The sequence below is a fragment of the Gobio gobio genome (genome assembly GCF_949357685.1).
Source record: "Gobio gobio genome assembly, chromosome: 3".
Lineage (NCBI taxonomy): Eukaryota > Metazoa > Chordata > Actinopteri > Cypriniformes > Gobionidae > Gobio > Gobio gobio.
The window spans coordinates 44267435-44285986 of record NC_137099.1 but is presented as its reverse complement, the minus strand read 5'-3'; the positions used below and the strand labels follow the sequence as shown (position 1 = coordinate 44285986).

The 18552-nt window shown below is 40.6% G+C and overlaps 2 protein-coding genes across 4 annotated transcripts; one reads left to right on the top strand and one right to left on the bottom strand.

The window, feature by feature from the left end:
• Positions 1–763: 763 nt before the first annotated feature.
• Positions 764–18122, bottom strand: LOC307124283 (uncharacterized protein). 3 transcript variants are annotated; one of them, XM_079813346.1, is made up of 7 exons: positions 15115–15310; positions 13961–14890; positions 13709–13800; positions 3383–3869; positions 3143–3224; positions 2854–3042; positions 1703–2306 (listed from the first exon to the last, which is right to left on the bottom strand). In XM_079813346.1, exons 1-6 carry the CDS (start codon positions 15133–15135, stop codon positions 2894–2896), a joined length of 1761 nt encoding a protein of 586 aa, XP_079669472.1. In that variant the 5' UTR covers positions 15136–15310; the 3' UTR covers positions 1703–2306; positions 2854–2893. The 3 variants fall into 3 exon arrangements, with proteins under 3 accessions (XP_079669471.1, XP_079669473.1, XP_079669472.1); XM_079813345.1 differs by having other exon boundaries at positions 764–3042; XM_079813347.1 differs by lacking the exon at positions 15115–15310 and adding an exon at positions 17931–18122 and having other exon boundaries at positions 1109–3042.
• tmem187 (transmembrane protein 187) lies at positions 17481–18486 on the top strand. Its single transcript, XM_079813348.1, has one exon. The coding sequence runs from the start codon at positions 17570–17572 to the stop codon at positions 18338–18340; it is 771 nt and encodes a 256-aa protein (XP_079669474.1). The 5' UTR covers positions 17481–17569; the 3' UTR covers positions 18341–18486.
• The last annotated feature ends 66 nt before the right edge of the window (positions 18487–18552 follow it).

Here is an 18552-nt window from a genome sequence, read left to right as displayed (position 1 = left end):
GCAAACTTTCAATAGGCTATACTTTTTATACATCCAATATGAGAAAATTTCAAATTCTGTTGAAGTTATTAAGTATCATAATTCAGCTCAATTAAGTTGTGACGATTCAGTTCAATAACTGAACAATTCAACAATTAAATATAACATCAGTGACTGTAAATCCGTTATCTGCTTTACATTGGCACTGGTAATCCTTTTGTAGTCTTTTCCATGATTCATCTTGAGGTTCAAAAAATATGTCAAATTAATATTTTGTGTTCAATTATTTACTTATGTGGCAAGTAGCTACATAATAAGCTGGATACTTTCACCTTGAAAAGGTTTGTTTTGGATTAATAATCAGATGACTGTACTCTATCCCTTAGCCTTGTTGTGCCCCCCTTTTAATAACTCCTTTTTATTACAAGGCAAGGCAAATATTGTTAAAAAAACATGTGACCACTACATATTTTGTGTATGTTTATAAAGTATTTTCTATGTTCATTGATATGACCTGTTATTATGAGTATCGACAGCATTAACAGATATATTAACAGAGTGATATATTTCAAGTTTTACCCTTACACAGATAAGAAAAACTACTCACCTAAATGTTTTTAAAATGTCAATAGTCATGTGTGTGACTCTGTGATTAAGGTTTTGCTTTTGGCCATACTAATGTCACTGAGCCCTGCTTTATGCCTAAAGCGTGTGATGTGCATGGCTTCACTGATTGGTTCAAAGTGGGCCACTACTGTGTCAAATACTTCACTGAAGCCAAGGTAGGATGTAGCACTTTTTAAATAATTATTACATTGTTACATTCAATATATTTCAATTGTATTATTCTCCACATTATTAACTCATTACACCATTTAAAAAAATTAAATGTTCTACTTGTTTCATATCCAGCTCAGCTGCAGAAGCAAAGCCCCTGGAGCACATCTGGTGTCAGTGCAAAAGGATAATAATGACTTGCTCTGCATTCTGAAGAAATTTAACCCAAACAACCTGCGCTTCTGGCTCGGAGGCTTTGAATTCTTTAAGGTAAAAAAGACAGAAGTGTGAAGAGGTTCACAAATGGGAAGAGCAAAGAGAAATAATTCAGTTATTGTTTTATTTTCTGTTCTTCATTGACATGCATCCACTAGTTTCACCTTCTGACTTTGTTTCTTTACAGTTTTTCTTTAAAAAAGAAAAGAAAAACTCTTTCTCACTTTCCAAGTCTGGTAAGTTTTTTTTGGCTCGATGGTTCCTTCTGGGATTATCAAATTTAGCCCAACCACATGTACACCAGCACAGAGGAATGTGTGGAGATGAACTGGAAAGGTAAGGATGGAAAGATAGAGGAAACTGTTTTTTTTTTTAAAAACTGAATGTGTTAGGATAATCACATTCAATTTTAACTTGAAGTTTGGCTAAACTATTTATTATAGTGAGATTGATGCTGTGAGGACAATTAGATGTTTGGTAAAACACACTGATAGATAAAGGTAACAATCTCACTGTCCGTCATATTTTCAGAGGTTGGCAGGTGGAACGACGACTCTTGTTATGTCAAGAAAAACTACATCTGCGCCTTCAAACAAAGTGAAAGGCTGAAAGTAGACCCGGAGTAGATGGAGCAGTTTTATCTGAGTATCATAAAACTTTCTGAATAAAATTATGCAAAAAAAACTATTCTTCCTTAAAACAACAATAAAAAACTTTCCTAATCAAATGATCAGTTGATTTTATGTATTTATTGTTTATCTGATTAAGTACTATACTTGAATACTTCAAAGTCATCCTTTAGTTATGTTTTAAATACTGTAGAACTTCATTAGATAGAATTCTCACACTAGGCACAAAACTGAATTCATGGAGTAGGATAAAAGGCAAAGGGATGGAAGGGAAAACACAATAATAGCTTGTTGATTTACAGTTCGTTAGTGAAATCGAAAAGCCAGCAAAACGATGCACACACAAAATCTAATATTTCACATAATAAATCGCATTATAATATGGAAAAAGACTATGATTTACTGTGCTTTACAGTTAATCAGCAGTTATGAATGAACAGGTGTGTTAGTTTTTAATACAAAATTTAATTTTGCCTATTAACATGATAAATCATCCTATTTATGACTTTTATTATAAAAAGAATTGTTAGGGTGAATGAAAAAGGTGTTCTTTTCTAGCAAATATTAAAATAGGACATGATCACCATTATCCACCATTATCCATCCTTCATAAATCAGTGCAATCCAAACTCACTGTCATTTCAGTAAAGTGATTTTTCATTTTTGAATTATCCAGTCTTTACAGTCAAGGTGTCCTTTAATCGGCTAAGGAAGTAGAAAACCAGAAATAACATTAATACAATGATCTCATTACTTGATTAAATAATGAAATTGTTTTAATACAATGGGGTCTTTCTCTATTTCAGGACCACTATCGTCAAAGATGATTGACAATTTGCATATAGTTTGGATTGGCGGTATGGTTCTGTTTTGGGCCAGAACCCTATAGGGTAAACAGAACAGAACCAACAATGTATTGCAGATATACTTAATGTCAATATTAAAATGTACAACATTATTCGGGAATTAAGTCTTATTCAGGGGGAATCAGAATGCCAAATCCTGAGTGACGAGAGGAGGAGCTGGGGATGGAGGAGGGTACATGAGCTCCGGAGAAACGCAATAGCTGCTGATAGTACTGAAGGAGCTCATATATATGCATGCTGTGATAGGCATTGTATCCCTATCAGCTGACAGTCATCTGATGCGAGCTTGACTAACATGTCCTGCCAGAATGCTACGAATCTACGATTGATTTGTGCTTTGCGGTGGGTTTCGCAGATTAATGTCTACTGCATGTGACTTTATTGACCTGATAAGATTAGATGATAGAGCATTCATAGAGGGACTGGTCAGGTGTGATCTGGAAATAGTGGTGAATGATGAGGAGGAGACTTGGAAAACGGGATGCTGTTAAATGGTAGAGATGCACTGACAGGGGATTCATTCAGGATGTCTTCGGGAATCTTGTAGAATATGGCGTTTGTCTTTTCTTTTTTTACTGAGAGAAAAAAATGAATGCAACAAATGTCAGAGGTCTGCACATGTTCATTTCTCTCATTTACATTCACGCCACTCAACTCTCCAGAGCATTTTCTCACCTTTTTTGGGTGGTGTGTGGGGTCTCTTTTTGCTGAGACGAATTCGACTTTTGAGAGCAGAGTTGTCCAGCAATTCAGATGACTGAGAGAGAAAAAAATATTTCGAAAAATATTTTAAATATAAAATATTATTTGTCATTTATTCCACTTTATATCAAGTTACTGTTCAAATTCACATATTCACATAGTCTTTCACATATTAACATATACTTTAAAGACAGAAATATAAGTATTCCCCACCTTGACTGCTGAAAAGTCCATCAGCGGATCATCCAATGACTTTCTTTTCATTAATGGTAAATCATGTTTGGGGATAATATACATGTTCAAACAATCATAGACATCTGATTTCTTTGGCGCACAGTCTATCCCAGATACCATTTGTTTTATTGCATTATTTGTTAGCAGTGTCTTAGGAATAGCAAAAGTATTTGCATCCAAGTCACTGTTCACTTTTGCTGCATTGTCCAGTTGAGCATCACTAACATGATCTTGATTGTTCTTTGTGTCCTCTGATTGGTCCTGCTGCGATGTCAATCGCGGAATATTGAGCTGAGTATCTTTTTCTGTTTGAAGAACATCATATGCCATTGGTTGATCACTAGTGTCTTTCTCTGCTGGACTAGTTTTGCTGGGCAGGTAATTCAGCCATTCCTTTCCTGTGAATATTTCATCCATTAAGTTGATCGGTTCAAGATTGAGTTTGAAGTCCTTTAAGGTAAATGTTCTGAAAAGATACATTAGATTGTATTTTTATTAACTAAAGTAAACAAAGATAAATGTAACAAATGTATTGCTCATTTGTAGTTAATTAACTAACATTAACAAATGGGACCTTATTGTAAAGTTTTACTATAGATTCAAACCTTTGTTGGGTTACACTTTATTTTGATAGTCCACTTTAGATGTTCCTCCTAACTCAACTACACGTCAACTAACTCTCATTGATATATGTCAACTCTCATTGGTATTAGTATTTATATACTGGTTAGGGTTAAGGGTAAAGTAATAAGTTCACATGTACTTGTAAAGTTAATTATAGTCAGTAGAATGTCTGTTTGGGAGCATCAAAATAAAGTGTTAGCAGATATAAAGCCACAATAAGTAATTTTTCGCCGCTAGAAGTCGCTTATTCTAAACAAAAGCGTAGCTTGATGACGTCTTGATTTCGCCAAGCTATATAACAATGATTTGTTTTATGTTGATGAATGTATCCAAATAGTTGCTCAACTGTCCAATAAAACACAGATTAAAGCATTTTTGGTGTTTCTAAAAAATATATTTTTTTTTAAATCAGAACTCGAGGGTAACATGGGTATGGTATCATTGATAGGCAACGCACGTACACGGCCCGTGTCCTGGTTAAAATTGCTTATTTCTCTGGATTTAAACATTCTTGGAAACATTTGGGATAATGTAAGTACACAAGTAAAAATATTTAAAGTCCTCATGAAATCAAAATCGATCTTATTTACTTTGTTAGCCCACATTACAGGTCTTAGGGTGAAAAAATTAATCCGTGCAAGTTAACACACATAAAAAAAATTGTTTGCCGTGGTAATATTTAATCAAAATCTGAAAAGTAACTTCCAGTCTTGAATGTCGTTCCCTTTCCAATGACGACTATGCGCCGGCTTGGGTTTGAATATCCTTAACCACTCCCCTCCAACCGTAGTCTGCTATGAGCGAGATGGAGAAGTGGAGCACTGAAGTGAAACCCTGCCCTCTATTCAATATTCCGTTTCACTTGGAAATACGTCACAGCACTGAAATAAAATCATGTCATGTCGCATGTCATGTCGTGACTACTATGTTGCTCGGAACTGCACCAAGAATTTCACCTGCTGTTGCACTTGTGTACATGGCTGTGTGACAATAAAGTGATTTGATTTTTTTTTTTTTTTTTTAAATCAGTTTCAACTTCCGGTTCACTGGGACTTTAACATTGCCCTAGCGGTTTTCGGATATTTTAATCCAAAAATCTTACATATTGTGCCTTTAAGCAGAATGTCTAAAGCAGTGTTTCCCAACCCTGTTCCTGGAGGCACACCAACAGTACACATTTTGGACGTCTCCCTTATCTGACCAATTCCTTTCAGGTCTTGGACTCTCTTCTAATGAGCTGAAGAGTTGAATCAAGCTGATGAGTGATCAAGAATATTCCAATGTACAAATAAGATTTCCTTCGATTCCTCTGTCCTTATTTTTCTTTACTTGCATCCTTCCCTTACATCCTATATAGTGGAGCTGAGACACGAGGAAAGGAAGTGAGGAAAGGAAATGACGATGCACGAATAAGAAATGAGAAGCACCATAGTATTGGGATGCGTCTCAATCAGCTCCCCAGGTCGTTTCTGTTAAGGGAACATAGTGAGCATTGATGCTCCTTGGTTTTCAAGGTGCATTGTGGTACATTTTAGGGAGCGAATGTTTCAGTGCATTAGAAGAAATTTGCGATTGAAGCAGCCCTCAAAATGGCCGACTCCCTGAACAATGCCCTGACTACATAACTAGGGAGCTGATTGAGATGCATCCATGGTGTGCCTCCAGGAACAGGGTTGGGAAACACTGGTCTAAAGTGGACTATCGAAAATAAAGTGTTACCATTTTTTGTTCCCTCAAAAAATGACTGTGATTTTAAAAGTGGACTTGAGATATCACCAGAGGCTAGCCTATTTCCCCTGTTTATCCATTGACAGATTTTTTCCCGTACACTTTAAAAGGTTTTTCCTGTTGAGGAGGTTCTGTTTATGTGGACTTAATCATTCAGCAGTTTTTAAGGGCCAGCAATAGCAGATCTATAACATGGATGTAAAGTGGCAAGAAAAAGTATGTGAACCACTTGCAGAATCTGTGAAAATGTGAATAATTGTAACTAAATAAAAGAGCAAAATGCATGTTAACATCATGCAAAATGCATGTTTTTTTTTATTTAGTACTGTCCTATTTATTTAGTTAAAATGATTCACATTTTCACAGATTCTGCAAGTAGTTCACATACTTTTTCTTGCCACTGTATGTGTTCGATTTGTTCCATTACGTCACATAAAAGGAATGTCACAGAACTAGAAATGAGTTATAAATAGGTGAACTTGATAATGCTACAAATAAGGAAGTCCTTTTTATAAAAAAAAAAGAAAAAAAGTTTCAAATGAAAAAAAAAGGAATGTGCATATAATGTGCATTATATATAGAATGTGCATATAGACAAGTATATCTACATTTATATCTCAACTCTGAGCTGTTCATGATCTAGGATTGGGAATTATGCTTTTCTGTGGCACCACTATCAATGCCTAAATGAATCTGCAGCGGTCAGGTAGTGGTCACATGGTAAAAACAGGAGCTCTCAAAAAATTCCCTCTTACAAGCTGTAATTCCAAGCTCTACGAGAACGTGAACACTTTTACAAGTTGAAATCACTAATTGCAGTAAATATGACATGGGGTGAACGCACATTTAATTCAAATCCAACACACCTAAACAAGCTAATCAAGGTTTTCAGGATTAGACACACACAGACAGGTAAGATTGATCAAGGTTGGAGCTAAACTCTGCAGAAAAGTGGACCTCAAGCGCCATAGTTAAGAACCCATGGTCTACAGGTCTACCCATGGTCTTGCACTGGCTACCACTCGCTGCTCGCATCAAGTTTAAGTCGCTGACGCTTGCCTACAGAGCCACCACGCACTCAGCTCCTGCATACTTTGACTCGATTCTACGTCGTCACACCCCCACCAGAAGCCTTCGTTCAGCTAAGGAGCGAAGGCTTGTGGTACCATCACAGAGAGGCAAAAAATCCCTCTCCAGAACATTTTCATTCAACGTTCCCAGCTGGTGGAATGATCTGCCCACCGCCATCCGAAATGCGGATTCATTGACAACATTCAAAAGTCAACTAAAAACTCATCTCTTCCGTGAGCACTTAACCTCCTAAAAAAAAAAAAAAACTTTCCTTTCCTCTTTTCCTCCTCTTTCCCGCCCTACTCTAGCCTGTGCTACACTGAGAAATGTACACGGACCAAGTATTTCAGGCACTTGTTGCGCTCACTCGACTCTTCACAACCAATCGCTTATTGTACCCCCAAGTTGTAAGTCGCTTTGGATAAAAGCGTCTGCTAAATGCATAAATGTAAATGTAAATGTACAGGCTTTCACATGTGTCAAACTCAGCTCCTGTGGCCTGTTGCACGAAGTTGGTTTCAGTTGCTACCCAAGTAAGTTCGAGATTAGTTTGAGCAAACTCTGTTTTTTCGGGCTCAATAAGGTTGATTGGTTTTTAGCAGTGTTCATCACCATAGTAACTTACACTACACGGCTCTGAAGCAGGTTTTATTCTGGGTTAGAGATCGCAAACTGGACCAATCAGCTGCAAGAAAAGATGCAATAAGATAATAAGATGCCACTCTCCCTGTATCTCTCGTTCCAAATTAAAGCAGTTTATAGTGAAAAATATAGAGACCAAATTGCTCATCTTTTGGTGCAAATTTTTTAAAATATTTATATTATATTAATTATAATTACTTTTAATTCATATAATATAATCATATAATTATTATATTAATTGACAAGTAGCCTAATATTAATATAAACATAATACATGCATTTATAATGCTTTTAAACAACGTGTATTCATTGGAGCTCTTTGTGAACCTATAATTATTAGGCATATTTCTTTGATTCACATCATGCATTGATATAGTCAGATATTCTTTCAGCTGCATTCCGGCCTTGTAAACGCATTTAATATCATGATCATTTTCAAAACAATCTCTCAATCTTAAGAAGAGAAGTGAATTGGGCCGTCTCTCTTGCGAGAAGTGTATAAAACAGACACTGTGTTTGGCTGTTTGCAGCACGTGTCACACTTTCAGGTGCATGCGCCATCCATCCATCCATCTTCTTCCGCTTATCCGGGGCCGGGTCGCGGGGGCAGCAGTCTAAGCAGAGATGCCCAGACTTCCCTCTCCCTAGACACTTCCTCTAGCTCTTCCGGGGGGACACCGAGGCGTTCCAAGGCCAGCCGGGAGACATAGTCCCTCCAGCGTGTCCTTGGTCTTCCCCGGGGCCTCCTCCCGGTTGGACATGCCCGAAACACCTTCCCGGGAAGGCGTTCAGGAGGCATCCGGATCAGATGCCCGAGCCACCTCAGCTGTCCCCTCTCGATGTGGAGGAGCAGCGGCTCTACTCCGAGTTCCTCCCGAGTGACTGAGCTTCTCACCCTATCTCTAAGGGAGCGCCCAGCCACCCTGCGGAGAAAGCTCATTTCGGCCGCCTGTATCCGGGATCTTGTCCTTTCGGTCATGACCCAAAGCTCATGACCATAGGTGAGAGTAGGAACGTAGATTGACCGGTAAATCGAGAGCTTCGCCTTACGGCTTAGCTCTTTCTTCACCACGACAGACCGGTACATCGACCGCATTACTGCAGAAGCTGCACCGATCCGTCTGTCAATCTCCCGTTCCATCCTCCCCTCACTCGTGAACAAGACCCCTAGATACTTAAACTCCTCCACTTGGGGCAGGAACTCTCCACCAACCTGGAGTGGGCAAGCCACCCTTTTCCGACTGAGGACCATGGCCTCGGATTTGGAGGTGCTGATCCCCATCCCAGCCGCTTCACAGTCGGCTGCAAACCGTCCCAATGCATGCTGAAGGTCCTGGTTAGAAGGGGCCAACACGACAACGTCATCCGCAAAGAGCAGAGACGAAACCGTGTGGTCCCCAAACCTGACACCCTCCGGCCCTTGGCTGCACCTAGAAATTCTGTCCATAAAAATTATGAACAGAACCGGCGACAAAGGGCAGCCCTGCCGGAGTCCAACATGCACCGGGAACAAGTCTGACTTACTGCCGGCAATGCGGACCAAACTCCTGCTTCGGTCATACAGGGACCGGACAGCCCTCAGTAAAGGACCCCGGACCCCATATTCCCCCAGCACCCTCCACAGGACGCCGCGAGGGACACAGTCGAATGCCTTCTCCAAATCCACAAAACAAATGTGGACTGGTTGGGCAAACTCCCATGAACCCTCCAGCACCCTGTAGAGGGTATAGAGCTGGTCCAGTGTTCCGCGACCAGGACGAAAACCACACTGTTCCTCCTGAATCCGAGGTTCCACTATCGGCCGGATTCTCCTCTCCAGTACCCTGGCATAGACTTTCCCGGGGAGGCTGAGAAGTGTGATCCCCCTATTGTTGGAACACACCCTCCGGTCCCCCTTCTTAAAAAGAGGGACCACCACCCCGGTCTGCCATCCCAGAGGCACTGTCCCCGACCGCCACGCGATGCTGCAGAGGCGTGTCAGCCAAGACAGCCCCACAACATCCAGAGACTTGAGGTACTCAGGGCGGATCTCATCCACCCCCGGTGCCTTGCCACCAAGGAGTTTCTTGACCACCTCGGTGACTTCAGCCCGGGTGATGGACGAGTCCTCCTCTGAGCCCCCAGCCTCTGCTTCCTCAATGGAAGACGTGACGGCGGGATTGAGGAGATCCTCGAAGTATTCCTTCCACCTTCCGACAACATCCCCAGTCGAGGTCAACAGCCGCCCATCGCCACTGTAAACAGCGTTGGTAGGGCACTGCTTCCCCCTCCTGAGGCGCCGGACGGTTTGCCAGAATCTCTTCGAGGCCAGCCGATAGTCTTTTTCCATGGCCTCACCGAACTCCTCCCAGGCCCGAGTTTTTGCCTCCACGACCACCCGGGCTGCAGTCCGTTTAGCCTGTCGGTACCTGTCAGCTGCCTCAGGAGTCCCACAAGCCAGCCAGGCCCGATAGGACTCCTTCTTCAGCTTGACGGCATCCCTTACTTCCGGTGTCCACCACCGTGTTCGGGGATTGCCGCCTCGACAGGCACCGGAGACCTTGCGTCCACAGCTCCGAGCAGCCGCTTTGACAATGGAGGTGGAGAACATGGTCCACTCGGACTCAATATCTCCAGCCTCCCTCGGGATCCGGTCGAAGCTCTGCCGGAGGCAGGAGTTGAAGATCTCTCTGACAGGAGACTCGGCCAAACGTTCCCAGCAGACCCTCACAGTACGTTTGGGTCTACCGAGTCTATCCAGCTTCCTCCCCCGCCATCGGATCCAACTCACCACCAGGTGGTGATCAGTTGACAGCTCCGCCCCTCTCTTCACCCGAGTGTCCAAGACATACGGCCGCAGATCAGATGAAACGACCACAAAGTCGATCATTGACCTACGACCTAGGGTGTCCTGGTGCCATGTGCACTGATGGACACCCTTATGCTTGAACATGGTGTTCGTTATGGACAAACTGTAACTAGCACAGAAGTCCAATAACTGAACACCACTCGGGTTCAGATCAGGGGGGCCGTTCCTCCCAATCACGCCCCTCCAGGTTTCACTGTCATTGCCCACGTGGGCGTTGAAGTCCCCTAGTAGAACGACGGAGTCCCCAGTCGGAGCACTCTCCAGCACCCCTCCCAGAGACCCCAAGAAGGTCGGGTACTCTGCACTGCCGTTCGGCCCGTAGGCACACACAACAGTGAGAGACCTATCCCCGAGCCGAAGCCGCAGGGAAACGACCCTCTCGTTCACCGGGGTAAACTCCAACACATGGCAGCAGAGCTGGGGGGCTATAAGCAAACCCACACCAGCCCGCCGCCTCTCACCATGGGCAACTCCAGAGTGGTAAAGAGTCCATCCCCTCTCGAGGAGTGTGGTTCCAGAGCCCAAGCCATGCGTGGAGGTGATTCCGACTATCTCTAGTCGGAACCTCTCAACCTCACGCACAAGCTCAGGCTCTTTCCCCGCCAGTGAGGTGACATTCCATGTCCCAAGAGCCAGTTTCCGTGTCCAGGGATCGGGTCGTCTAGGCCCCCGCCTTCGACTGCTGCCCGATTCGCTTTGCACCGGCCCCTTACGGTCCCTCCCGTGAGTGGTGGGCCCACGGGAAGGTGTCCCCACGTCGCTCCTTCGGGCTGAGCCCGGCCGGACCCCGTGGGGGAAGGCCCGGCCACCAGGCGCTCGCATACGAGCCCCAACCCCAGGCCTGGCTCCAGGGTGGGGCCCCGGCTGCGCCATACCGGGCGACGTCACGGTCCTCCTTCTTTTTGTCATCATAAGGTGTTTTTGATAAGGTGTTTTTTCATAAGGTGCATGCGCTTCAGAGTTAATTGCAAACTCTGTATTAAACCTGAGTTGACAGAGAACGTTTATACCTTGATCTAAACCAGGTTAGATTTATCTGAATTTGTCAACTCTAAACCTACTCTGAAACTCAGAGTTTGTTCAGCTAGCTTCATGCAAAAGGCCTTCGGAGGCCACTGTCCTGCAGAGTGTAGCTCCAAAACAGCTCAAGGTTTAGTAATCCTGAAGACCTTGATTAGCTGGTTCGTATCTGTTTATTTAGGACAGCTAATGTGTGATTTTGGGTATGTTTACACAACAACGATGTATATGAACAGACAATAATGTTGTCAAAACGATCCCCGTTCACACGGACAAAAAATGACTAAAAGGGCTGTATCATGCATGTAAGGCCAGTATTTGGAGATGTCACTTTGTCAAGAAACACCCCGGTAATACGTACTACGCATGCGCATGACGTCATCATTTTCACAAATTCACATTTTTGTTGTTTACATGGCATCGTTTTCATCATTTTTTCACCTTCAACCCCGTGCACATTTTAGAGAATTACATTAATCGAAATCAAAGAAATCATAGAAATCAAGTTTAGAAGAGAAACACAATTTTGTTACATAGAAATGGGGAAAAATCAAAGATGACGTCAGTAGACTATGGGGTGCCGCAAGGATCCGTGTTAGGCCCTCTGCTATTCTCTATATATATGCTGCCACTTGGTAATATTATAAGAAAACATGGAATTAATTTCCACTGTTATGCTGATGACACTCAATTATATATTTCATCACGACCGGATGAAAACGCTAAATTATCTAAACTGACAGCGTGTGTTGAAGATATTAAATACTGGATGACGTGTAATTTTCTGCTATTAAATTCAGATAAAACGGAGGTGTTACTTATTGGTCCAAAAAACTGCCCACAAAACCTCTTGCAATACAATTTTACCTTGGAAGGATTTCCTGTCACTTTATCCACTACAGTAAAAGACCTGGGTGTTATATTAGACCGCAACCTGACATTCGAAAATCATATTTCATATGTTACAAGAACGGCATTTTTCCATCTTAGAAACATTGCTAAGCTACGTAACATGCTATCTATTTCTGATGCAGAAAAGTTAGTTCATGCATTCATGACCTCGAGATTAGATTACTGTAATGCTTTATTAGCTGGTTGTCCTGCATCCTCAATAAACAAACTACAGTTAGTCCAAAACGCAGCTGCTAGAGTTCTTACTAGGTCAAGAAAATATGATCATATAACACCAATTTTATCATCTCTACACTGGTTACCTGTGAAGTTCCGTATCAATTACAAACTATTGCTACTAACCTATAAAGCCCTAAATGGTTTAGCTCCAGTGTATCTAACGGATCTTCTATCGCCCTACAATCCATCGCGCTCTTTAAGATCACTAAACTCTAGGCTTCTGGTCATTCCTAGGATATCTAAGTCCACTAAAGGAGGGAGGGCTTTTTCACATTTAGCTCCTAAACTCTGGAATAGTCTTCCTGATATTGTTCGAGGTTCAGACTCGCTGTCCCAGTTTAAAACTAGATTAAAGACGCATCTCTTTAGCCAAGCATTCACATTATAATTATCTTTTTATACTACAGTTAAATCGGATCAAAAGCATTAATATAATATTCTGAACAGCAGCTACGCTAATCATTTCACATCTGCTTTTCTGTTGTTATCTCGGGACACCAGTCCCGAGGTAAATAGTTCATCAGCTCCAGTTTGTATCCAGCCTCTCATGGAGACTTCAGATGCCCCAACACCTGTGATGAGACGACTCCACGCCTGTGAAGAGACGACTCAACGCCAGCGTTGTTATGGCCTAAATTAATACACGATTGATTAACTTTTTCGAACATTATTCTTTAACATTGTCTTTCTAAAATTTTTACTGTACATCTATGAAATGCACTTTCTGTAAAGCTGCTTTGAAACAATGTGTATTGTGAAAAGCGCTATACAAATAAATTTGAATTGAATTGAATAGATTGCAAATAATATGATATGCAATATATGTTTTCCCATTTTTTCAGTGTGGCCTATAATTTGACTGTTCATCAACTGAATTTTTTTGTAAATTTTGTAGTTATCAGTGTTGTAATAGTGAACTAAAACTAAAATTAAAGCTGAAATAATACAAATATAAGATAATTTTTTTTTAAATATTACTTTGTTAACTAACTCTGACATAGTATACGTTTAAGCATTACAATTACTAAAACTAAACCTGAAATAAAAACAAGAATTATTCAAAAAATGGCAAAAGCACATAACAAAAATACTAAAACTTTAAGATTAAAATAAAAAAATTAAGATTCAAATTAAAACTTAAATATAAAAATAAAAGCAAATTCACAAAATATTAATAAATACAATAATAGTATATAAATAATATCAAAATAACACAATTCAATATATTTAGCATATCCCACCTCTCTAAGAAAACATATTTCCCCTTTTTTGGCGGAAGTGGTGGTGGAACTTCTGAAGCCTCGACCTCCCTCTCCATCTCCATGGAATTTAGCTGCATGGTGCATTTACGTTTGAAAAAAGAGCCCAGGGAAAAGTGAAATAGTTAAAATAAGCTAGCACAAAAGTTAATTTTCAGTTCCCACATTCATTAAAGTTAAAGAACTGTCATATTTTAGATGTAGGAGAATAAAAGTATAAGGAAATAAACATACACATTTTGCTTCTTCTTCCCCACTGTCTTGGATGCCCTTGCTGTCGGCGTGGTCAAAATCATGTTTTTCTTTCAACTTTTCCATCAGTTTATGAGTAAGATTCTTCATCTTGTTTTTCACTCCCTTCTTTTGCATTTTGGCGACCGAGTTCTCCTGTTCCATCCCCCCGAAACTCATGGCAGCTTTGCTGAACCTTTTCATAGTATTTGCCATGTTTTCACATTCCTGTAGGTTTGAAATACTTGGAGCTGAGAGGGGTCTCTCTTCCTTACGCTTCTGGACTACTGGATCTGAAGCGGATCTTGCTGTCCTGCTTGTAACGTTCACATCAGTTTGATGGGTTGGAACACTGCTTGTGTCCATACCGACTGTTTTTGAGGGACCATCATCTAGTTGTTCATGCTTAAGCTCCATCTGTGTGGTGTCACATCTCTCTGAGGACATCGAGAGGTGAGACGTGTGTGCCGATGATTGTTGAGACGGATTGTTAAGCAATGATGCAGCTCTATCCGTGTGCTCCTCCGCGCTAGGCTCTTTGTTATTTTTGTCCTCCAACAATTCACCTTCTTTTGGCCCCCGACTAGATTCTGCTGCCTGTGTTTGTGTGGATAAAGAGACAGGAGGAGAACTCTTACTCTCACATTTATGAAACTCTTCAACCCCTTCATATCCATCTTCTGTATTAGAACTCCTTGTTGGTAGTTCCTCATCACCATCAGATCTGACTGTGCTATCCAAATCGTTCCCGTCTTCATTTGCTATACGTTCTTCCGACTCCAGAGAATGGTAAAACACACTTTGGCAGGTTGCATCTGGACCTTCCTGTGATTTGAAAGCACTTCTTTTTGGAAGTTTTTTTGGACTCATAAGTCTCAGCAGCATGGACTCCAGTAGTGGGATTTCATTCTGCTGATCATCCCTCACATCGCTCTGCATGAAAAAAAGAAAATGAATGACTATGCGATCATTCACCTTTTGAAGCACTATTCCTTCAAACTTACTACTATATATTTTGTAGATTGTACAATACTAGCGAACATATTTACTCTTATATATCATAGAAACATTGTATATTTGATCTTTTTGTGCTCTTTAAGAAGTTAAATGTGTTTTTGAAAATGAATTTTATCTTATCTTTAACAATCTTTTCATACCTTTGCTGTTTGTTCCTCCATAGTCTCTCATTTCCGGTTATCCTTTACATATCCTGCATTTCTTATTGCTTAATCATTTTGAAGTGTGCTAAAACTTATTTTCCCCTTTCTTCAATTCAGAGTCTATAGCTCTTGCAAAACAGTTGTGCAACCTGTGCTGAGCACCTTGTTTCTGTGCTTCCCTCTCTTAGTCACTGCCTTCTCTGTCTTTTAACTTCCTTTTATAGTCTAGCATTGCTGTACTGCCAAAACCTGTTTTCTAAATCTTATTTCACAATACCTTTTCTTCCTCCTATAGCCTATTCAATTAAACGTGCAAACATGTTATTAATGTGTGTCTTTTTGCATTAAATGTTAAATGTTTTTATTTTGACTGTAGATCATTTATATTTCAACATGTGCAGTTCACAATAATTATAGCGACAGACCAAATTGGGTGCAAATGAAACATATGGAGTAAGGAAATGTGTCAGAATGTGTCTTGATATTATGTTACTTATCATAACCAAACATCTTTACCGTACTGCATGTAAGCAGGAAACATTTAAACATTGTTTGGACCTGACTGGAAATGCCAAAGAGTCTTTCTGTCTTTGGAGGAGGAACTGGCAAGCTAGAAGTAACATTGGCCAGGTAAACTTGACAAACAGGAAAGTCCAGTGATCTGAGAAATTCCTTTGGGGACTTTCTGCTTCATCTTTGGACTACATCCTTGATTGTAAATGATGTCCCTCATTTATGTGTATGTGCACATCTATAGACTTCTGTCACACATGTGCTCATACACACCCACACCAAACATGTTTGCTTACTGTATACACAACAATACACTGCAGTGGTTCCAAATCTTTTTGACACCAAGGTCCCCATTGTCCACGACAATATTCAAAGGCCCCATGATGTTTTCAGATGTTCAGGATTTATAAGGATTTTATGAAGAGTTCAGATACAAAAGCCTCTAAAAGCCACTTCGGTCAAAAATGACATAACGATACTGAGTGAATGCTCTGCATATAGTATACATTCATGAAATACTTTCACTTCAAACCCACTAAATCCTAGCCTCAGCCCATTCAGAAGTACCGGTACTTCGGTAGAAACCTATACATAGAAGCCTGACGAAACTGCCTATTTTAAAGAAAAACGGCAGACGGACTTAGAGGCTTTTGCATCTGAAGTCTTCATATATATATTTATATAATGACATGAACACCCACCAAATGAATATTATTATTATTCAAGCATGGTTCAGTAAATTACAACTTATATCAATTAAAAGGAAAAGCATGTTAATAAATACCTCAGGCATAAGTTTACAATGTATTTTAGTAAATGGCAATCTTTTTTTTTCATCCACATATTTCTAAAAGCGTAGGAACTTGATACATTTTGTCACAGAAAACCATGTCCTCCAGTGTGACACCATTTCCTGATTTTAAATCGGGCAATTCCACTGAAACGTTTAATAAGTACCCCATTCAAGGTCATGTTACTATGAAGCCCATGACATGGTAAGATTTAGTCTCAGAAAAGTTTTTTGGAACCACTATAAAAGTGTTAATTTCTGTTGTTCTTTGGTGCAACACCCCTGCATTCTTAATTCTTTGTGCCACACCATAGGACACATTTAATGTTCAAAAAACAGTGAAAGAATTGACAAAGTTAGTGACCCCTTATATTTTCTCATCAGACTTCACACTACATAACAATATGGATTTTTTTTCGTCAAAATATATATATATATATTTTACTGCTTATTTTGTCAACTACCCATATAATGTACTTTTGGTTAAAACATTTTTTTTTTTTGTCATATGGCCACATTGACTTGGCCTATGTAATTTCAGTGATTTAACCAACAACATTCTGGATAATAGGATTCATCCTAGAATAACATTTAAATCAACCAATCAGATTTGAGGGACACATTAGTTAATGTCTAGTTTAGGCTTAGGTCTAACAAGGGTTAGGGGCTTGTACACCATTCTTATTCACATAGCCTATCATTTTTCTCTGGTTTCAGGGATAAGTTATTGGTAGGTTTAGGGATTTGCTTGCCAAAATCATGGCGACCATTATTCAGAGTAGCATAGTTATTATACCAAAAATAAAGAGATGATATGCTTATTTCCATTTTTAATAAAAAAAATTGTAAATGTATTTTATCATCTTTATCACAGTCTGGTGAAAGTATACCTGTAATATAGTGTATTTCTTGTAGTGTGCTCTGTTGCATATTGTGGCAAAAGTCATCAGGGAAAAGGCTAAAAAAATAGTAGGCCTAAGAGTAGATGCTAATTCAGAGAGTTCCAAGTTCACTGTGCAACCAATGAAACAGTACAGTGGTAGTCATGTGATCTAGATCGCGGAAAACAAACACTGCTTTCTTGTACACAATATCCCACATGTTTTCTTGCTGTCGCTTTAAACGGGATTGTGTCTCTTTTATCTGAAAATGACTATGTCTGCGGTCGCCCACGTTCTCGTACCCTTCCTGCTTTGCATAGCGCTTGCAAACACTCACATTTTCGACAAAGTTTTGGTGGATGTCACTTATGATCACTATGCGGAGAAGAAAGTAGACGATCTTCCTGCCTTTTTGGCAATGCCGTTCAACTGTCTGATAAATTCAGGATACATGTTATTGGGAATCTACTGGATCTTGCAACGGAGGTCAGACAGTAAAGACGGCAGAGCAGCCGCTTACACCAAAGACGTGTTTGCGCTCATGGCAGTCGCATATGGACCGGTGCAGTGGATCCGCTTGGCCACCTTGCGGCGCGCGCCCTCTGTTTTGGACCAGTGGTTCACTTTACCTATTTTTGCGTGGGTGCTGGTGTGGTGTAATGTCATCGACAAAGGCTGGTCATCTCGTTACGCTTTAATGGTCGAATCGTGCTCTATCCTCAGCTATGGACTGGCGCTCTTTCACGACCGAGGGTTTGAGGTAGCTCTGGGTTGTCACATCGCCTGCGCCGTATTCAAAGGCGCCCAAGTGCAGATGCGCCACGGAGATACGGAGTCCATGCGCTATCTTTGGTTGGCAGTGCTGTCCTGCGCTGGTTTCGTCGTTCTGAAGCTTCTGGATCATTCTCTTGCAGAGTACTGGGTGTTTCAAAATCTCACTGGACATTTCTGGTCCAAAGTTTGCGACATTCTGCAGTTTCATTACAGTTTTTGTCTTCTCACTCGCCTTACTGAAAATGCACAAAAACGCTATTCATAAATGCTTATACATGACATTTAATAAGTACGTAAGCCTACTGTAATTGTGAACACAATACAACTGAATAATAGGACAATGAACATATGCTATGTCTTATCTGTCATTAACAGTAACATCATGTCACACTGACAGCCTACAGACAGATTATACAAAGTCTAATGATTTGAATTACCGGTATGTGATCAACGAGTTTGTAAAATCACAAACTGATC

Excerpts from the sequence above, each read along its gene's own strand:
- LOC307124283 (XM_079813345.1), bottom strand. The coding sequence starts at position 15,135 with ATGGAGGAACAAACAGCAAAG. Across the intron at positions 3,870-13,708 it reads AAATATGTTTTCTTAGAGAG|AACATTTACCTTAAAGGACT; the intron begins GTGGGATATGCT and ends GTATCTTTTCAG. Across the intron at positions 3,043-3,142 it reads CCACACACCACCCAAAAAAG|TAAAAAAAGAAAAGACAAAC; the intron begins GTGAGAAAATGC and ends TTTTTCTCTCAG.
- tmem187 (XM_079813348.1), top strand. The coding sequence starts at position 17,570 with ATGACTATGTCTGCGGTCGCCCACGTTCTCGTACCCTTCCTGCTTTGC.